Source organism: Platichthys flesus, chromosome 17, assembly GCF_949316205.1.
Source record: "Platichthys flesus chromosome 17, fPlaFle2.1, whole genome shotgun sequence".
Lineage (NCBI taxonomy): Eukaryota > Metazoa > Chordata > Actinopteri > Pleuronectiformes > Pleuronectidae > Platichthys > Platichthys flesus.
The window spans coordinates 16948453-16966445 of record NC_084961.1 but is presented as its reverse complement, the minus strand read 5'-3'; the positions used below and the strand labels follow the sequence as shown (position 1 = coordinate 16966445).

At 41.2% G+C, this 17993-nt stretch overlaps 1 protein-coding gene across 3 annotated transcripts in view; it reads left to right on the top strand.

Annotated features, from left to right (window-relative positions):
* trappc9 (trafficking protein particle complex subunit 9) overlaps window positions 1-17993 on the top strand; it is a 196876-nt gene that overhangs the window by 112379 nt on the left and 66504 nt on the right. For all 3 annotated transcript variants that reach the window (XM_062409866.1, XM_062409865.1, XM_062409868.1), the window contains one exon: window positions 15316-15469. In XM_062409866.1, coding sequence (XP_062265850.1) covers window positions 15316-15469 — 154 coding nt within the window. The remainder of the gene's footprint in view (window positions 1-15315; window positions 15470-17993) is intronic.

Here is a 17993-nt window from a genome sequence, read left to right as displayed (position 1 = left end):
ATACACCAAGCAGAATCACTGGAGGTTTACACTTGGCTGAGGTGGGAAAGTTATATTGAAAAAGGGGGAAATTGTAGGGAAAAGATGAAGAACAGTGTCCGATAGAAACAGATTTGTGTGAAGCCATGAGGAGACTATAGCGTTGCTTCAAGTAATACAAGAATTAAACAGATATACCACTTTTTCTTATGTTTTGAGCCGGATGCCTTCTCCTTCAGTTTAGTTAAACAGCTCTGATACAGCCCCCCAAATGGCTCTTGACAATACAGGTCCAATTTACCAAAAGACTCATGCAGTAGTGGCAGAAACACTGTTTATTAGGAAACAAAAGAATAAGTAACCATAATCCACATTCACAACAAACAACAGAAGGCTTGTGGGCTGGTCAAAATGAACAAAAGAAGGGAGGCCGGACAGAACAACCCAGAAAGGGTGGTAGGATCTGCAAACACTCTCTCAGCTCAATAGACTCAGTGGTTTAGCCGCTGTAGTTTCCGGTCTGATCAATATTTGATGGCAGTGGTCAGTGGCGGTGGTCTAGTGGCAGAAACTTGGACTATGGGCAGAAAAGGTCTCTGGTTCGTCTCTGGTTCGACTCCACAGAGAAACAACAAAAGACGAACCTGGATTGATCTGTCCAAAAATCCAAGAGGATTCTCCCTACCCTGTCTAGTGCCCCTGAGCAAGGCACCTTACTCCCCCAACATCTGCTCCCCGGGTGCTGTACATGGCTGCTCACTGCTCTGTGTGTCCTGCACCAGATGGGTTAAAAGCAGAGGATAAATTTACCTACCATTGCATGACTGTGTTGTGCATGTCTGTGCATGTGTTTGGTACAAATAAACGTATCTTAAATTCAATGGTTCCAAGTTTAAAACATATGTTTTTGTAGCTGAAATCATTAGCGTTCACCATTTTCCCATAAATGTGTCTCTTCTTCTCTTGAAGTAAATGGTTTCTCGTGGATTTAGCCGCTTTTCTGTGTAACTATTCGTGCAGTTACTTTGAACAGAGGTGTGGTGTTGCTGTAGATAAACCACTTCCAGTGTCGAGCTACAGTTACTCTACAGCTTTTACCTTGATGGAGTTAATGTGTTGTAATACCCACAGTGGAATTGCTGCTTAAAGACAGACTGCAGATGAAATTCACCCTGCTCCTGTCTTCTCCCCGCTCTTTTGCCCCTTAAATATGTGGCTATTTGAGGAGGAATAAATGAAAGGAAGACTGTGCTGCTACTTTGCCATTTTCAGGAGCCTCTTAAAAGAGATGTTGATCTGAATGTCCCATGCTGGTTCTCCATTAACCACCCACCGCTCTGTCTGTAACACAAGCAAGATGTACGACTTTGCCGGACTTTAAGCACTTACAATACTTGCATGAATGTGTAATATACTGCATGTTGACTCTGGTTCTTTAACACACACACATTTTAGGAAGGTACAAAAGTAAATTTAATCAAGTACCTTATTTTATTACAGTTTTGTGATACCTGTGCTTTTTGGGGGTATTTTATGTTCCTTTGCACTGTATTTCCCCTGCACTACTTATACTTTACATATAAATTTGACTTTCTAATAATAAATTTAAAGTAAAGATCAGCGACATGATGACTCTCCAAAAGTGAATTTAAATCACAGGAGCATCTTGATTCCCCCCTGTGGGCTGGATGCAGTATGGGTCATAATACAGCCTCCTCCATGTTAATGAATTGGTCCTGGACTAAATCAAAAAGTAAATGTATAAAATCAGAAACATTTTCTCAAATGTTTTCTGTCACTGTTTCTTATACGCATGTTTATAATTAGTTATTTGATGAAATAAAAATGGGTAAAAATGTCATGATTGACAGCTGAGATTGACTCGTGATTGGTTGAGGCTGTGTATTGGCGGAACCTTGATGTTGCAGCTCCACACCACAATCTACAGCTACTGTGCAAACTCTGAGAAAACTCTGAACCCTCAGATTTATCTTGTTACCTCAAGGCTTTGGAAACCATTGGAGTAAACTACGCAACTGTACATACAGTATTGAAAACTACTCCTGTATTTGCCTAGACAATTGATGATGAAGTTGAAGAACTGGGAGAGGGAAGGTTGGGAGGTCATTCTAGCACTAGTTGAACCTGTAGCTGGGTTTCTTATCCTGCAACTCGTATCTTTGAAAAGAACGTTGAGTACTTTTCCTTAGTTTTCTTTTTAAGAATACACTTTTTGATTTCTTTCTAGCTACAAATATTAATTTCACCTATTTCCCATTGATACAAACCTAAAGTTAATGTTATACATATAAACCTAAGTAGAGGTCAGAATGCATAATGTACCAGCTCTATAAATGATTTAAAACCTGCTTCTCCAGAAACTGATCCAATGTGACACAATGTGTCTGTGAGGCACTAAATGTCAAGTCTGGTAACAACTGCAGATGTAGTATATATACACCTACAGGTCCCCCCCATTGACTGACATTCCCTGTAGACACAGCTGTTGCCTTTGACTCCAACAATCAGCTCCTCCATCCTGTGGAGATTTCTCTTGATCCCTGACAGATGCATACATTAATAATCAGATAATTAGTTCAGATCGAGCATATTGATTATTTTCATGAGACTCAACATTTCTGCAGACACCCCAGAGGAGGCAGAAGAGAAGTAGAGGCAGCCTCCATTCATCCGCGGCTCAGTTTGGCAACATGCTGATCATTTTTCATTGATGTAGCGCAGGCTCCCGTCATTCAGACTGGGGTAGCATTTTGCATACAGAGAACAGGGCCCCGACTCGTAGATCTTCGTCTGCCAAACCATATGTGCTCGTCTCTCCGACTCGTTCTCCCTCAACATCAGATGGCCCTGTCATATCATATTTCTCTCCTGCTCTATGATGAATGAGGTGTCAGGGGCAATATGTTTCCTGGAGTTGTCTTCCACGACCGGTGAAGCTTAGTCTACAATCCGACAGTCGCGAAAATGACTCTGTCAATCATCAACACTTTCTCCCTGCGACAAATGATTTCTAATTGTTCAGTTGAGCCTTTTCATGGCTATACAAATAGAAACAGGGGCAAAAGCCTTCAGGCATGCCAGGAAATACACCCGCCTCAACGGGGGCTTTAGCAGTTTCTAGATCTGTGTCTGTATGAGGGTAACAAGAGAACAGCAACAGGCAGATTTTTCCATCTTCTAGTGCAGGTACATTTAATTAGTTTTAGATGGTGACAGGAGATAACTTACATTCATGCAATACTTCTACTGGAATCCATAGAGCTCATAGGTTGTGTTTGAGCAGTAGTGTTAGTTTGTGGAGTGTGTATTCTCTCTCTGTGAAGGTGACATGCGAAGAGAGGGTAACAGGTTAAGTGAGAGAGAGCTGCTTTCATCTTCTCATATCTTTCACCGACATGTTTTGTACAAGATCTTTATACCCTTTAATGGAGAGGGGGGGAAAAAGGGAAGCACCTCAGAATGTGAGTAGTCACTTTGATGTTGGGCAGCCTGACAAGGTTCCTAACGACTGCTGTGACACCACGCAGTGATATCCAAACTTTTGTTTTTCCCATGTTTGCTTTGAACAGAGCAGATGAGAGAGAGCGGGACATGAAGAGGATGTGTACCTTTCTCGTTTGGGAGATGGTTAGATTGTGGAGAATTTCCTGGTGTAATGTTAATCTTGGTTAAACAGTATTTGCATCAAGGCACTTGACAGACTCCCACTGTGAGTGGTTTCCTTTTTTAAATTGAGTTATACTATGTCTTCCATCAGACCTGTTGAAAAAAGGACCTTCTCTTGTGACTTTGTTGAATTCCCAATGGACAAATGATAAAGATCAGCAACAGAAACATCTCTCCGCTCCCCCGATAAGGCTTCAAATGCCTCGGACATAACACACATTATTAGGCCATAAAGGCCAAATGACAGGGAGCTCAGAAAATAACGAGGAGAACACAAAGGACATAAACAAATTATTAATAGCTTGTGTCTTATATGCCATTTTTCAACAAAAAATTGTAAGGTCTGTTGCAACTGCTTGACAGGACATCCACCCATCTCTCATTAAAATATTCAAAAAAATTCAATTTCTAAAAATCAATTTTTAGAAGTTTAACCAGTAGTTAAATAACAATTAAACGAAGCTCAAACATTCAACTCTATTAACAAATGTATGAACACAATTCTGATTGGAGGGGGACATAGGAATTTATAGCCGACACTGTAAAATCTGATTCTTCGTCACTCATCAATAGGATTTATCCCTTTATGACGCACCAAAAAACTTAAGCGGCCTCCTCATTCAGTAGATGTGAATCCAGTAGAACCTTTGGGATGTGGTAGAACATGAGATTGGCAGCAAGAATGTGCAGCCAATCTGTATATAAAGATGAATAATGTGACAGACCGCCTCTAAAAGTGAAGCCAAAGTGTCTTGATCACCTCACTGGCTGCAATAAATGGAAATGGGTCTAATTAAAAGTATGCGTCAAATCTGCATAAAGGTTTTGATGCACTCATGTCAACATGGAGCAGGATCTCTAAGAAAATTTTTCTCATTGAATGTTATTTTGAGAGGAAATTTACACTATTGATATGCTGTTGAAAGTAAATGCATTGTTATAAGATAAAAGTCTGGGATTGTTATCTCTGGGGAAAGTATGATGTCACAAGTTTGAGGATTGATCCTCTTCTAACATTCACTCATCAGGATGTTTCACCATGCACATTCACAATGGTTTTGGTGGCAAGACTAATTCCCCTACAACTCTTTCTTGGTGGCTTTGTTCAAGACATATGATCAGGGTCTAATGGTCACTGCGCTGCATAAACAGCATGTAAATGAGCACCTCACCGTCGCTCATTTTATACTCTTTCATATGAGGACAAGGGAGAGATCCTGTGTACCGCCTGACAGCCCTGACCTTTCTGCATCTGAATCTTTAATCTAAAAGGATATTATGATGAGATGGAGCAAATTGAAATCTCCGGCATTAATATGAATCAAAAGTAAGAAGTCATTTCCATAAGACAAGTTCTTAAGCAATTCAATAACGTGGGTTTAGGCTGCAAGTCAGTCCAGTGGTTTACTGAGTGATTCCTTTGTTAAGGGTAAGATTAGATTGCCCCCAGGCCCTTGTCTTGATAGCTGTTCAATTATAAAAAACTTGGAGAACATCTCCAGTTACCTCCTGGCGATGTGATCTCTCTCACCCCATCCTCAGCATCTTAGATTCGACTGTATCTGTCATGGCATTCATGGGGATGCTCCATTGTTGTCACTCCTCAGTCGTCCTCCTTTTTCAAAGTTATGCTGCAATGCCGCTCCCATTTACATAAAATATCTTTAAATGAGCGGCAGCTCAAAAGCAGTAACAGCATTTAAACTGAATTTTTGACAAATTTCTTAGATCAACATCGCTTAGAAAACTATGTCCTGTGTCCTTATGCTAATGAGAAAGGCGGGCCTAACCTCATTCTCGAGCAGGATTGGTCAACTGAGCTATACACACACAGCCCTGCGCTGCGCCACACACTCGCTCAGAGACACAGGCAGTGACTGAGACTTGAACTCTTCAGCGTGAAACAGCCAGTTAGTGACTTTGTAGAACAGTGGAAACACAGAGCTTCTCTGGTCACATCTGCTCAGAGATCAGCGGCTTCATGATCAGAGCAGAGGCTGCAGGTGGTTTGTACCGAGCTGGAGTTTCTGTTTCCTCCTTCTCCTCTCGGCTCGCTCCTTGTGCTCAGTAGAACACGAGACGTGACGCTTACAGTCAGGACTACTGACACCTAAATCATCCCAATAAAAAATAACCTTAACTAACCCTGTGAACTTGAACTAGTTCATTTTAAGTGTGAACTGGCTCAACGCTGCAAACAGCTACTGGACACCAGTCAGCATTGAGAGGCAGACGTAGTAGGGCTGGATCATTACACTCCTGTGACCAATCCTGCATGAGACTGCGGTTAGGCCCGCCTATCTCATTAGCATAAGGACACTGCAAATGAAAAGGAAATGTATCAGGGAATAAATAAATGTGCAAATATATTTAAGACATTTATTTTGACATTTCTCTTGGTATTAACATATTTATTTATTTCCTTTTTTATTTATTCATTTATTTATTTATTTCTGTATTTATTTATACATTTATTTATTTATTTATTTTTACTTAAGTCATGTATGGTCCTCCATACCTCTGCAGCCACATGTGTTAAATAATTATGTTAGGCTCCATTTCGGAGTGATTGAGTAGTTTTAATGGAGGGGAAAAGAAACCCTAGTCCCACTCACTGAACTGAGGGTCGGATTTTTAAGCCGAGCAAGCTCTTCGAAAGCTAAATATTTGTCTCACCCGTGATGCCATTAAATGTTATGGACGTGCCCTTGAAAGTCTTCTAGTTTATCCTTCGCCAGCAGCACGATGCTCTCAGACGTTCTTCATTCCAGCCCCCAACTCTGCATCATCACCACCACAGCTGTGTCTCCCAGCGGATTTAATCAGGCCTTTCAGGGGTTTACATCTCATCACAGCGTCAGACCCTCTGGGTGCTTACTTATTCCCAGTGCCGGCCACCATTATCATTGCAGAGCCAGCTCATTAACACCCCCTGTAGTAGTGGTGGGGAGTTGGCGCTCGCTGCGGCACTCTAGCCATGTCTCCATCCATTGGCTATGCTGTTTGGCTCAGTTGGATTGGCGCTCGCAACGGCAGACACGCCTCATTGCATAAGCTTCTCAAACAAAGCTTGTTTCCATGGTGACCACCTTTCCACTTCGGCTGCTAAATTTGATGGCGGCAGAGCACATAATGCATCTGCAGTCAGTTATCCCATCTTCAAAAATCCCAGCCCAGTGTGAACACCCTCATTTTGTACACACACACGCACACACAGCCAGTTGAAGCAGCCTCACTCCATGGAAATAGTTCACATTCTTCTATTAGCTGAACAATATCATCTCTAATCACAACATATTTGCATCCACTGAGGATAGGGGCGAAGGATCTTCTGACAGAGATGAGAAGTGACTGCTCAGATGTACATCTGCCTGTGCTCCGGGGATCCAGCTTCACACCACTGTCAGTTTTTTCCCTCAGCATCTTTCTCTTTTTCCTTTATTCCCCCTCCCCCCATTTTCGTGAACTATTGCGTTCCCTAGGGGGCGTTTTAGCCCTGCATGCTGTCTGGAGGTGGGTTAGTTAAGGTGCTGTTTTGCACTCACATGTACCTCACACAGCACTGTATTTGTAGTATAACTCCATCCAGCTGCCTGAGACCTCTTGGTCATCATCAAGCATAATTTTATATTTTGGGGTTTTCTGCAAATCTGTTTGATCTCCACTGAATATTTATTTGACATTTCCTTTCTCCAGTCACCTGTAACTCTTGACATTCATGCAATAGTGAAGCCCCCCCTGTTGCTCTCACTGGATTGTCTAATTCACTTCCTTTATCAATAATGTAGTGTGTTATTATTTACGAACTGCACTGTCCCTAGTTCAATCCTAGCTGGGGGCTTTAGTTGCATGTCATTCCCTTCTATCTCGCCATGCCCTGCCTCTCTCTGCTGTCTATTAATGGCAAAATGCCCCAAAAACAGCTTCTAGGTTTCAGCAGAGGAGATGAAAATAGCCTCCTCTGTCATTTCTGCTAACGGTCTACAAAGCCTCAGTTGTAATGACATCCCGAGCATCTGTACAAAAGCATTATATCATACCTATCCACATGGACTAATTGGCTGTAAGGATTCGCTGCAGCACATCATATTGAGTGAGGCGGGGATGGAATGAGCTGCTGCCTCTGCAGCCGCTGCAAACAAAGGGTTACAGAGTCAGCCGCAGTCTAAAAATAGACTGTTGCTCTCGCTTGCCTCTGCACGAGCCTCCATGGATCTCCGCCCTAAAGCTCTCGCACGTGAGCTAAAAATAAACTTCCTTGCGAAAAGCGAGCGCGCAAAAGCACACACACACCCTCGCTATGTTCTCTGCTCTCAGCTTCTCCCTGGTGACATCGCACAAACACTTGCTGTAAAAAAAGATAAAGGTGTGAAAGGGCTCTGATAAAATATTGATTGCAAATAATTTGTTGTTGTGTAGCAGGCTGTGCAGGGTATAATTCAAACTGCACACATTGCTCGCAGCATGCTCACAGTCGCACACCAGCACAGATCACAGTAAAACCGTATGAATATCTCGCTCAGACACTCAGCTGCAGTATGGTTGCTGCTCTAACGCAGTGGCAGTGGTTGGATGAAAGGCCACCTCCATATGCTTTAGTGTGATTATCATGTACTCCTGCTCTGATGCAACACAGAATTTTAATTTGGAAGGGGTCATTTCACTGTGACCGGCTCATCCTAAGCCAGTGATGTGACTACCATTAGAAAAGGGCTTCATTGCCACAGCTTCCTGCAGGATGGTGGTTATTATCAATTTAGTGTCAGATGTCGCACAAGGTGGACACAGGGAAATTTAGTGTTACTGGTCTGCTTTGCTTTTATATGTGTGTTATTTTGTCTTTAACATGAGATAAAAGAGAGCTCAGTCTCCATCCAGACAAGACCATCTAAATGCCTAACCATTCATTCCTTTTTTTTTGTTACCGGTTAGTTGAGTTGACAAGCAGTTTTTTCCGTCTCAGTGCTAAAACTACTGCCAATATTTACCAGCATCTTTGTTTGGTGAGCCGCTTTGTCTTATTTAATAAACAGACGTTTTAAAAGAAGTTTTACTTCCCTTTACTATCTGCTCCTGTGAACATTAACACTTTGTTAATCTAAGGGAAGATTATGGGCTGGCTTGTCGCATTAGACCGAATGTATCTTTACCCAAAACTTATATATTTTCTAAACTTTAACTAAAAGTTTAGTTCAGGAGAGTTTCCATCTCCTGATATGGCACACAGGACTCAGATTCCACTTTCGTGTGCCCACCCGTCCATCACGAGTGCAGCAATTGAGGAGAAACCTTCTAGATTGAAGAAATAAAAAAAAGCTGCCAGTGAATGCAGTCCAGGCTGCAGTGATTCTTCATGATTATAAATCAAAATTCTTCTTTGAAATAAATTTCACAAGAGGTGTTGATTGTGACAGGTGTTTATTTTTATATTTATTCCAACCACAAAGACTAGTTTAATTTTATTTCTCCTCACTGTTAAGTTTAACCTATCAAAATAATATAAACTCAAATAGTTCCTATCTTCTCAAACGTAGATTGCATGGCAGAGCCATGGAAATAGCTCTGGACATGACTCTGAGTTATGCTATGTGCTTTCAACATGCTCAGACCATGGACTATATAAAGATGAATAATATGTTTCCACTTACTCCCACTATCCTCAGCTAAAATACCCTGGATATGAATGCCAGCATTTTACAATGATTCATTTTGGGTCGTTCTGCACTATGGGGGGTATACGAGGATGGAGTCTCATTATAATGGTTTTGTTGATACATGCGCCTGATCAGTCAAGAGGCAGTTTAAGATGTATATCAAAAAGTGACATTGATATTTAAGTTTTAAACTATGTCCCTCCATTAACATGGATGAGGCAGGAGTTAGGACCTATTCTGCAGCCAGCCACCAGGTGGCAATCGGGATGCTACAGCTTCACTTTTGGGGAGCTGTCATTTCGTCCATCTTTACATACTAGTCTATGACTCCAACCATAAGCGACCTCTTTAACACAACTCCGTTCTACAATCTACCCTTAGTGTGAGTCATACAAATTCAAATAGATTTTGGATAGAAAACAAAAATATTATTTTTTTTGCATCTGACAAAATTGCCTCTTTACCAGTCCCCCCTGTAAACTGCCACATGCTGAAAGGGAGATAAAGATATATATCAGTATGCATGAACACAGATTACATCCCTTATTCCGCAGATCTTGCCCTCATCCATGCATGTCTTGGGTGGATTTATTTGGATACAAGCTGATTCATACCATACCCCTTGAACAGATAGAGATTTGGGGTGAAATTGTTGCATCCAGCCATCTATCCGTCCAATCTTGCATCTCCCCACGCCTCCGTTTTCATCCTGGGAAATAAAAGCCAAGCAGGCTCTTATCAGTGAAGGGCTGAAGGGAGGCAGGGAGGTGAAATGAACTGGGAATTAGGCCTAGAGGCGTTCCATGGTGGCCCCAGCTCAACACACAGGTTATTATTAAAGCCTTGTAATAGGTTAGATTAGTCTCCAGATATGGCCTAATCCTTGAAAGACTCTGCAGTCAAATTAATGGAAAAAGAAGATGGTGGGAGTGGTAGTGGCCTGTTAATGCTCTTCTGCCTTAGTAAAAAGCTCTTTTAGAGCTTTTAGTGCTTAGGGGTTAGATATGGTCTTTGTTGCAGTGATAACCGCCATTGACTTACTTACACTCAATATTATCATGCTTTTATTTGAATTGTATCACAAAGTGGTTCAAACAGTCTCTAGATTTTTCTTTCTTGAAAATGACAAAGGAAAGAAAAAATGATATTGTCTAATGACAGTGATGAGCTGTCATTACTCAAGAAATCTAATTTATTTAAAAAATAATATCAATAATAAGCATCATTATCATAATATTAATGCAGACACTCTACTGCAGGGGTGTCCAAAGTTTTTATCCCGAGCGCCACATATAGAAAAAATACGAAGGTCGGAGCCACTCACGCCGACACGGCCCCCTGCCCTGGAGTGGACTGTTGACAGTGGGGGGCGTGGCGGCGTTCTGAGGGACAGCTGCAATACCAAAATACAAAATGTTTTCATTGGGCTGTTATTTAATTTAACAAATATAATATTTGTATTGGTGTACTTTGTTACTGTTAGTACAGAAAGTACATTTTCTGTCATTGAGTAGGTAGTAACGTGGTGATTGAAAGTTATAAAGGCTATTTGGCTGGATGTCTTCTTTAACAGAAGGTTACATTGAATAAAGTTTAGTTAAACTAAAGATTGTTTCATATATCTGAATGAATTTGTGCTCATTAAAAGATAAGAGTGAAAAAAGGGCTGAAATAATTTAAAATAGTGTTTTAAATAATGATTTCATTTTTTTCCTTGCACAAAAGGGTGAATGAATAAAACAGAAACAATACAAACAAATATTGGTATCAGCTAAATTGTTGTTTTAAATATGGGTATCGGCCAAGAATTTCCATATTGGTGCATCCTTAGATATAACCTATGTCACATAATTTTCAAATCCAAGTGTGAGAGAACAGAATTGGCTCAGATTTCTGTACAGCTACTGTTTTGCTCTGTAGCCTTTCTTGGCCTCTTTGTTTGCAAGTCTGTTATTTTCCTTTTTAGTCTGTTTTATGTTTAGCACAGAAGCGAAAAGGATTAGGATTCAGCTGCTCAAAAAGATACAAGGACAACTCAAATTTCACAAAATAAATGCAGTTATAAATGAGAAAAGTCTGTATTGTGCCAGTTTAACATGAAGTTGTGCATGCTCATCACTGCTGTAATGCTGAATGTTTTATTTCCTCAAAGACGTTCCCTCTTTCATATTACCTCCAATTTGAAGTGAAACTCTGGTGTATGGCTGTTACTAATTACCTTTCCAGAGAAAACCAGTCTCAGGCCTGGCCAGCCATCGCCTTCCAGTTTAGAGGCCATTTGCATTGTTGGAACATCATATTTTTAGCCTTGGCAGTTAATGTGTGCTTTTGAAGATGACTGAATGAAAAGCAGTGTCCATTTGAAGGTGGGACTTCACTCGGTGACAAAAGCCTTGTGCCACTAATCTTCAAAGGCAGATGTAGTTGAGTCTGGCGCTGCAAGACCAGGGGCTTCGCTTTCGTCTTTGTCTTGAAGTCCTAATTATTATTTAATATGTGTACTGCTTTCTTGTAAAGGCTGTGACATGCTAATTGCATTGCCTTCTCTCTTCTTCCTCACTTTGATGTGTCTGCATGTGTGTGTCTAGACTCGCCAAGACTCACAAGTGATTTTTGTTCCTCGTGGTGTAATGCCAGTAACAATGTGCAATACTTCATGTAAGACAGGTGAGGTACCAGGCCACTACTAAACTTTTGTGCTGGCTATTGTGACAAGAAAATGACCAAACAAATCAAATTCAGACACAATCAGACATTTGGAACCAAATCACTCATTATATAAAGACTAATGCTGTGCCTGTTCTATGCTCACCTGTTGGAATGGGTTGTTTGTTTTGCCTGTGATGAAGATTGCAGTTTTATCTTTCTGAAACTGTAGTAATTGAGCCATAGCATATAAAAGTTCGGCTGCGTTACTCAGTCGGCAGAACCATAGCGCTGCTCCACCGCTGCTGCACAGAGAGCTGGTCACCTGTTTTATTTCAAATCAGTTGTTGTTCCCAAGATCGCGACCATGCCCGTTGTCTTGATCAACAACATCAGTTGTGTTGATCCCAGCTCCAAGAACGTTAATCTCCCTTTTTATTCAACGTTTAAAAATACCAATACCAAGTGTGAAGTCATAAGATGAATGGTTCTCCAGTTATGCGAGTCACAGACAGCTCTTTTTGTTATTTATAGATAGGTGATTTACGATTGGTACCACGTTGGTATAATATCTGTTCATGTGGTAATGAATCGCTTTAGAGCTGAGTTAAAAACCACAACAGAGCCAGTGCAGCCAATCTGACTGTGCTGCCTCTACGACTCTCTCAGGAAAAATGACTCCCTAGGGAGCCATCGCAGCCTAAGAACTCAAACCCATGGTGAGCCTACTGATCAATACATTGCTCCCCTGTCTTCTGCCTATCAAACAGAATGAAAAACATAAACACTTGCACTAAACAAGAATTTGCTCATGACGAAATCGCTTCCACTGGTCAGCATGGTTCCTGTCTAAGACGCTGCTTTTTATATATAAACCATTTTATAGTGAGCCGGTCTCTTGTGGAGATGGTGATCCAGGTAACTTGCAGTAAGCTGCCAATCTCTCAGTCACGTTGGGTCATTTCTCTAGGGAATGATAAGGGTGTTGAGTGTGTGGAAAAAAATTGACTCCAGGTCAGACCTTCTTTTGCTCAGGTCTCCTGGTGTGAAGATAATGCTGATGGTGTCTTTCTGCCAGTTAAACAATTGAGGCAAAGCTCTATCACTCACTGTGACATGAGTAAGGGGCATGAGACCTATCTCTCACCCCTATGAAGTGCTCATCTGTTGTGTCTATAACACATTGTGCAGTCTATATTCAATACATATCTCCAAGCTTTGTGACCTTAGGTTTTTAGATAAGTTGGAGGATTGTATGCTACTTTAAGGCCAAGAAACCCTCCTTCACAGACTCACTCAATCTCCACCAGCTCTTGAGATGTGGATTTTTAGTTACATTTTTTTTCTAACTTTGGCTGTCTAAGGTTTGATTGACTGCTGAGAACCGGTTCTGCTGCTGCTGCATGAAATGGGGGTTACTGTGTGAGCAGAATTTGCAAACAATGACCTAAAAGAAACTACAAAGCTCTGTCGAGCTGAAGAGAACTGCACAGCTTCGCTACAAGAAGCCAATTGTACATACTTTTTGCAGCATAGTTTGATAAATAAGCTTGTTAACCCACCTTGGCGATCAACAATAATGTGACCTCTGTAGCATATTTCAAAGTAGCGTTGCTTGTTTTGGTTTTTCGCCCGAAACTCCTCTGTTTTGTCTCAGTCTTTCACACCCCCTTGGGGCCATGTTAAGCCGCAGCTGTTTTTAGCTAAAACTGTGGGTAAAATACGTCAGCAGGTGGTAGTGGATAGAAAATGTTAGTGACTAGCTGGTGAACATAGTCAAACATATATCACCAAAAAAGCCATGAATGTCCTTCCAATAAAAGGACTTTACATTTGTAAATTGACAACTCTTTGCTTATACAGCAACAGTAATGTGTCACCGGTTTGTTCAGTGTTTCTTGCTGCTCATAAATAAATAAAAAAAAGCCACAATTGTGCTTTAATGCTTGCTGGTTTATAACAGTGTTTTGGCATTTTATTGTTTTTGAGCAGTTGTCAGGTTTCTTCCAGGATACATCAAGTGTTGACCTTCTCGTCCTATATTACTCTCCTCTTTTCCATCAAGATATCACACCACCATCTACTGCCTTCATTTGCATTTAACTCTAAATAGATTTATCAAGTCTGTCAGAGATAGAGCACATCTGATTGACATTTTCTTTATCGAATGCAGGGCCTGAACGCTACGATAGTGATTAGAGTTGGGCTTTGGGGTCATTTTAATGGCCTGAGCCTAGTTTGCTGCACCTACCCTGTGAATCCTGGATGTGGCACTCGGTGCAACCTCGGGCTACGCACTCTCTGGCTCTTGTTAATAAATAACTTCGAAACACCCTCAGTACAGAGGGGGGAGCTTGGGCCTAAGGGTGTTTGCTCAGACTAGATAAATAATTTATCACCTGCCAAGCCACACAAATCAGCCTGCATTGTTTGTCATATGGCAGAAATGTGAGCAAGGTTCCCCTCAGAAATATTTCGGAGACGACGATGAGCATAGGCCTCTGTGATCCATCAAGGATTATTGCTACTGTCAATGCATATAGTCTGTTAGAATCCAGTAGATTCTGTGAATTTTCTCACAAGGCAAAGTAAATAGAAAGACAACATGCATTATTTACATTGACCACCAATAAGCTGTCCCGACTCTTCATCCCTCCTCTTTCTGAATAGAAATGCCCCCCTACGAGAGTAATATTGTTTACACTGTCATCCTAAAAGAGATATTGGTATGAATACATTTTCTCAATCCAATGTGTGAACTAAAGACCTTTATACAAACTTACCAATGCTGAAGCTAGCAACTAGTTAGCAAACTCACTTGCTTTTCCTCATCTTCACTGCTTCCTTAGTGACTGAAATAGTGGAAAGTCCTGAGTTAAAATCTCAGGGGGATTAAATGGCACAGTACAGAGTTGATAATAAATAATTTGCTGCCTTTCACTCTTTGAAATGTTTGTCTTTGGACTCAGATGAACCAAATGTTTTTCCATATTTGTTAAGATGTTTTACTCTTTATTGAGAAATAGCAAACAGTATATTGACAACAAAAATACTCTTGCACTTAAATCGCTGATTTTAGGATACTTGAAAATCACCAAAGTTACAGTTGTCGCTAACAACTGTAACAGCAGTTTTGAATTTACAAATGTGAGCCTTTGAAAGTCAGTGAATTCAACCTTCATTAACTTAACTTGTGCATACAGTTTAAAATGCCAGTTATGCAAGGGTCATTCCCAGTGTCACAAAGCGGATACTGTGGCATTTCCTTTTGGCCAGTGAGCAGTTACATAAGCTGAATTGGTGTGTGTGTGTGTGTGTGTCTAAGTGCTGTTCCCATCTCTTGTTGCAGAATGGCCATCCAGGTTGACAAGTTTGACTTTGAGAGTCTGCCACAGCCGGACCAGGAGACGGCTCGCTTCACTAACCCCAAACAGCTGGAGGAGGAGCGGCAGCACGCCCAGGGCTGCCAGATCAACAGCAAGCTGGGCATCTGTTGGAGCATCATATCCTTTCATTGGCTCCATGTAAAGGAGGATCATAGTAAAGGAAGCAGCTTGAACAGATCATTGCAGATTAGAAAGTAGACAGAGACGTTTAAAGTTCATATTCGTAGGTAAGTGTCCTTGGTACTGTGTCTCCTGTAACAGGCATAGGTGATGATGTCCACAAGTTCTCAGTGGTGAAGCAGATTTCATCAATGTTGCATCTTTTACATATTTTCAGTCAGATCAGAGATACAGAACATCTGGATGCAACATCTGGAGGCCCTCTGGCCAACAGGGAACTAGTTCTCTTTCCGGGACAGATGGGAAAACGTATGGTGGAGTACTGGCCACTCTGACACTGTGAAGCAATGTGTGTGTGTGTGTGTGTGTGTGCGTGCGTGCGTGCGTGCGTGCGTGCGTGCGTGCGTGCGTGCGTGCGTGCGTGTGCGTGTGTGTGTGTGTGTGTGTGTGTGTGTAAGAGTTCACGTAATGGAGAAAAAACAAAATTGGAAACCAGGATAATGAAAACCGAACAATCTAATAATAAGAGAAATGAGACATTTAAGGGATAGTTCACCAAAAAATAAAATTCCCTCATTATCTACTCACCAATAAAAAATTACATGACCGATTATGAAATATTGCAACAATACAAACTTTCCTAAGGTCCTATCACTGCTGCACTAGAGAGGGAATGAATTCCCCAAACAAATCAAGGCACTCTACTTTGTTAAAGCACACAAGCTTTACAGTCTTAAATGCACCTATTAAAAACAAGACCAATGTACAGTTAGTGATCCATTGGGCACTTCCACACTTACCTAGATTGAACTGGACCTTCAGTTTTTAAAATTTTGTCCGAACTAAATTATATAGCAGCGAAAAGTTCCTTTGAGCAATGACCAAATTTGTCTCCAACCAAAAGAGGTGTTCGAAATTAATCAGGGTTGGGTTTGATTTCAGTGTGATAATCCATTTCACTGGGATAGTTGGAGACGAATTGGAGAAAGTTGAGAGAGCATTGAACAACAAAATGATTTGCAGGATTGCAGTCGACTCAGATGATATGATGTTTGCGGCAAGAACTGAACTCAAACTGGTGTTGAATACTGCGCCTGAAGTTACTGATGCTGGTAGTCATTTCAGGTGGGAAAATGCCCAATATGAATGTTATAGAATAGGGCTGTTTAGTCAGTGACTCACACTCTGAAGCCCTGGGCCATTGAAAAGTTGTAATTCATGAAAAACTCCTGAGCAAGGATCAGTGTGGTATTGAGAAAATACAAAATTAAGGTTCCTGAAGCCAAGATTCTGGTAAAGGTCATGAACTTCATTACATGTTCCTGACAAAAACAAGCCGCTGCTCATCACAAATCATCCTACCTTGTATCAGCTCATACCAGCTCATATATCAGTTGGCAGGTACCGGTGCACATATTTAGAGATTTAAGAACTGCCTGTCAGATTGTTGGGAAGCATGGTGTGCAATTAATGATGAATCCAATCTCCGAGCTACTGAAGTTGCCATTGTATTTTTTTCCTCTTTATGAAGGCGTAAACACTCCCATCATTATGTGTATTGTTTTATCTGCAAGTGCACTTGGCAGCATGTAGGCAGGAATGAAAGAAGAAACATTGCATACAAATGTATTCCCAGCAGCAGGTTTGATCGGGCTCCTGCAGCAAAAATGAATAATACAACAAACAGCCTCAATTGGCCTGTTTGATCGTTTTTGTCTGACTTGGAAAGAAATGGAATGATAGGAATGTGTGAATTTAAAGTTTCTTTTGAAGCTAAGCGGAATATTGTCAGACTCTGTTGAGATTTCTCTATCAACAGACGGATCCTGTAGCTGCTCAGTAGACGCTGGAACAAACCAAAGAAAACAAAAAGAGGACAATTAAATGGCAGTCTTGTAACCTTCATCAAAGGATCCATATCTCAATCACAGATGCGAGTCTCGTCTACAGATCCAAACTCATTTTAAAATAGAACTATTGAGTCAACTCCAAATTCATGGTCAATGGACTGACACCAAAATTGCCACATGATGTTATCAAGTTAAGTCTCGATGCTATCGTCTGCTGCACAGGAAGACACTTCTCTGGCTGCAGATAGGGCCTCGGCTGTCGACAGTCAACGTAGCAGTGCTGTGTAATTTGTGCTTCAGGCTGGATTCTCTCTTTACAAAACGGAACACAAGAGAAATAAAAAGATTTGATTACAGTGCATGTCACACTCCGAAGCACTCGCTTGGCCTTGAGCAAAGTAACAGTCACTTTAATTTGCAATTTATAAGGTCCACTCCCTACAGTATTATCCTGTTTTGTAGATAGCGTTAGTTGTAGTGACTCCCTCATTGGAAATGACTGCCATAGTGCAAGCTCTGAGGAGAATAATAGGAACAAGGGGGGGAGGGGGGCTATATATGCATGACCTCCCCTTGAGGAAGTCACTGCTTAGTTTGTGATTCTTTCGAAGAAGAAGTTCATTTGATTTCTCAAAGCTGTCTTAACCAGCACTAATATCTCCTTCACAGTT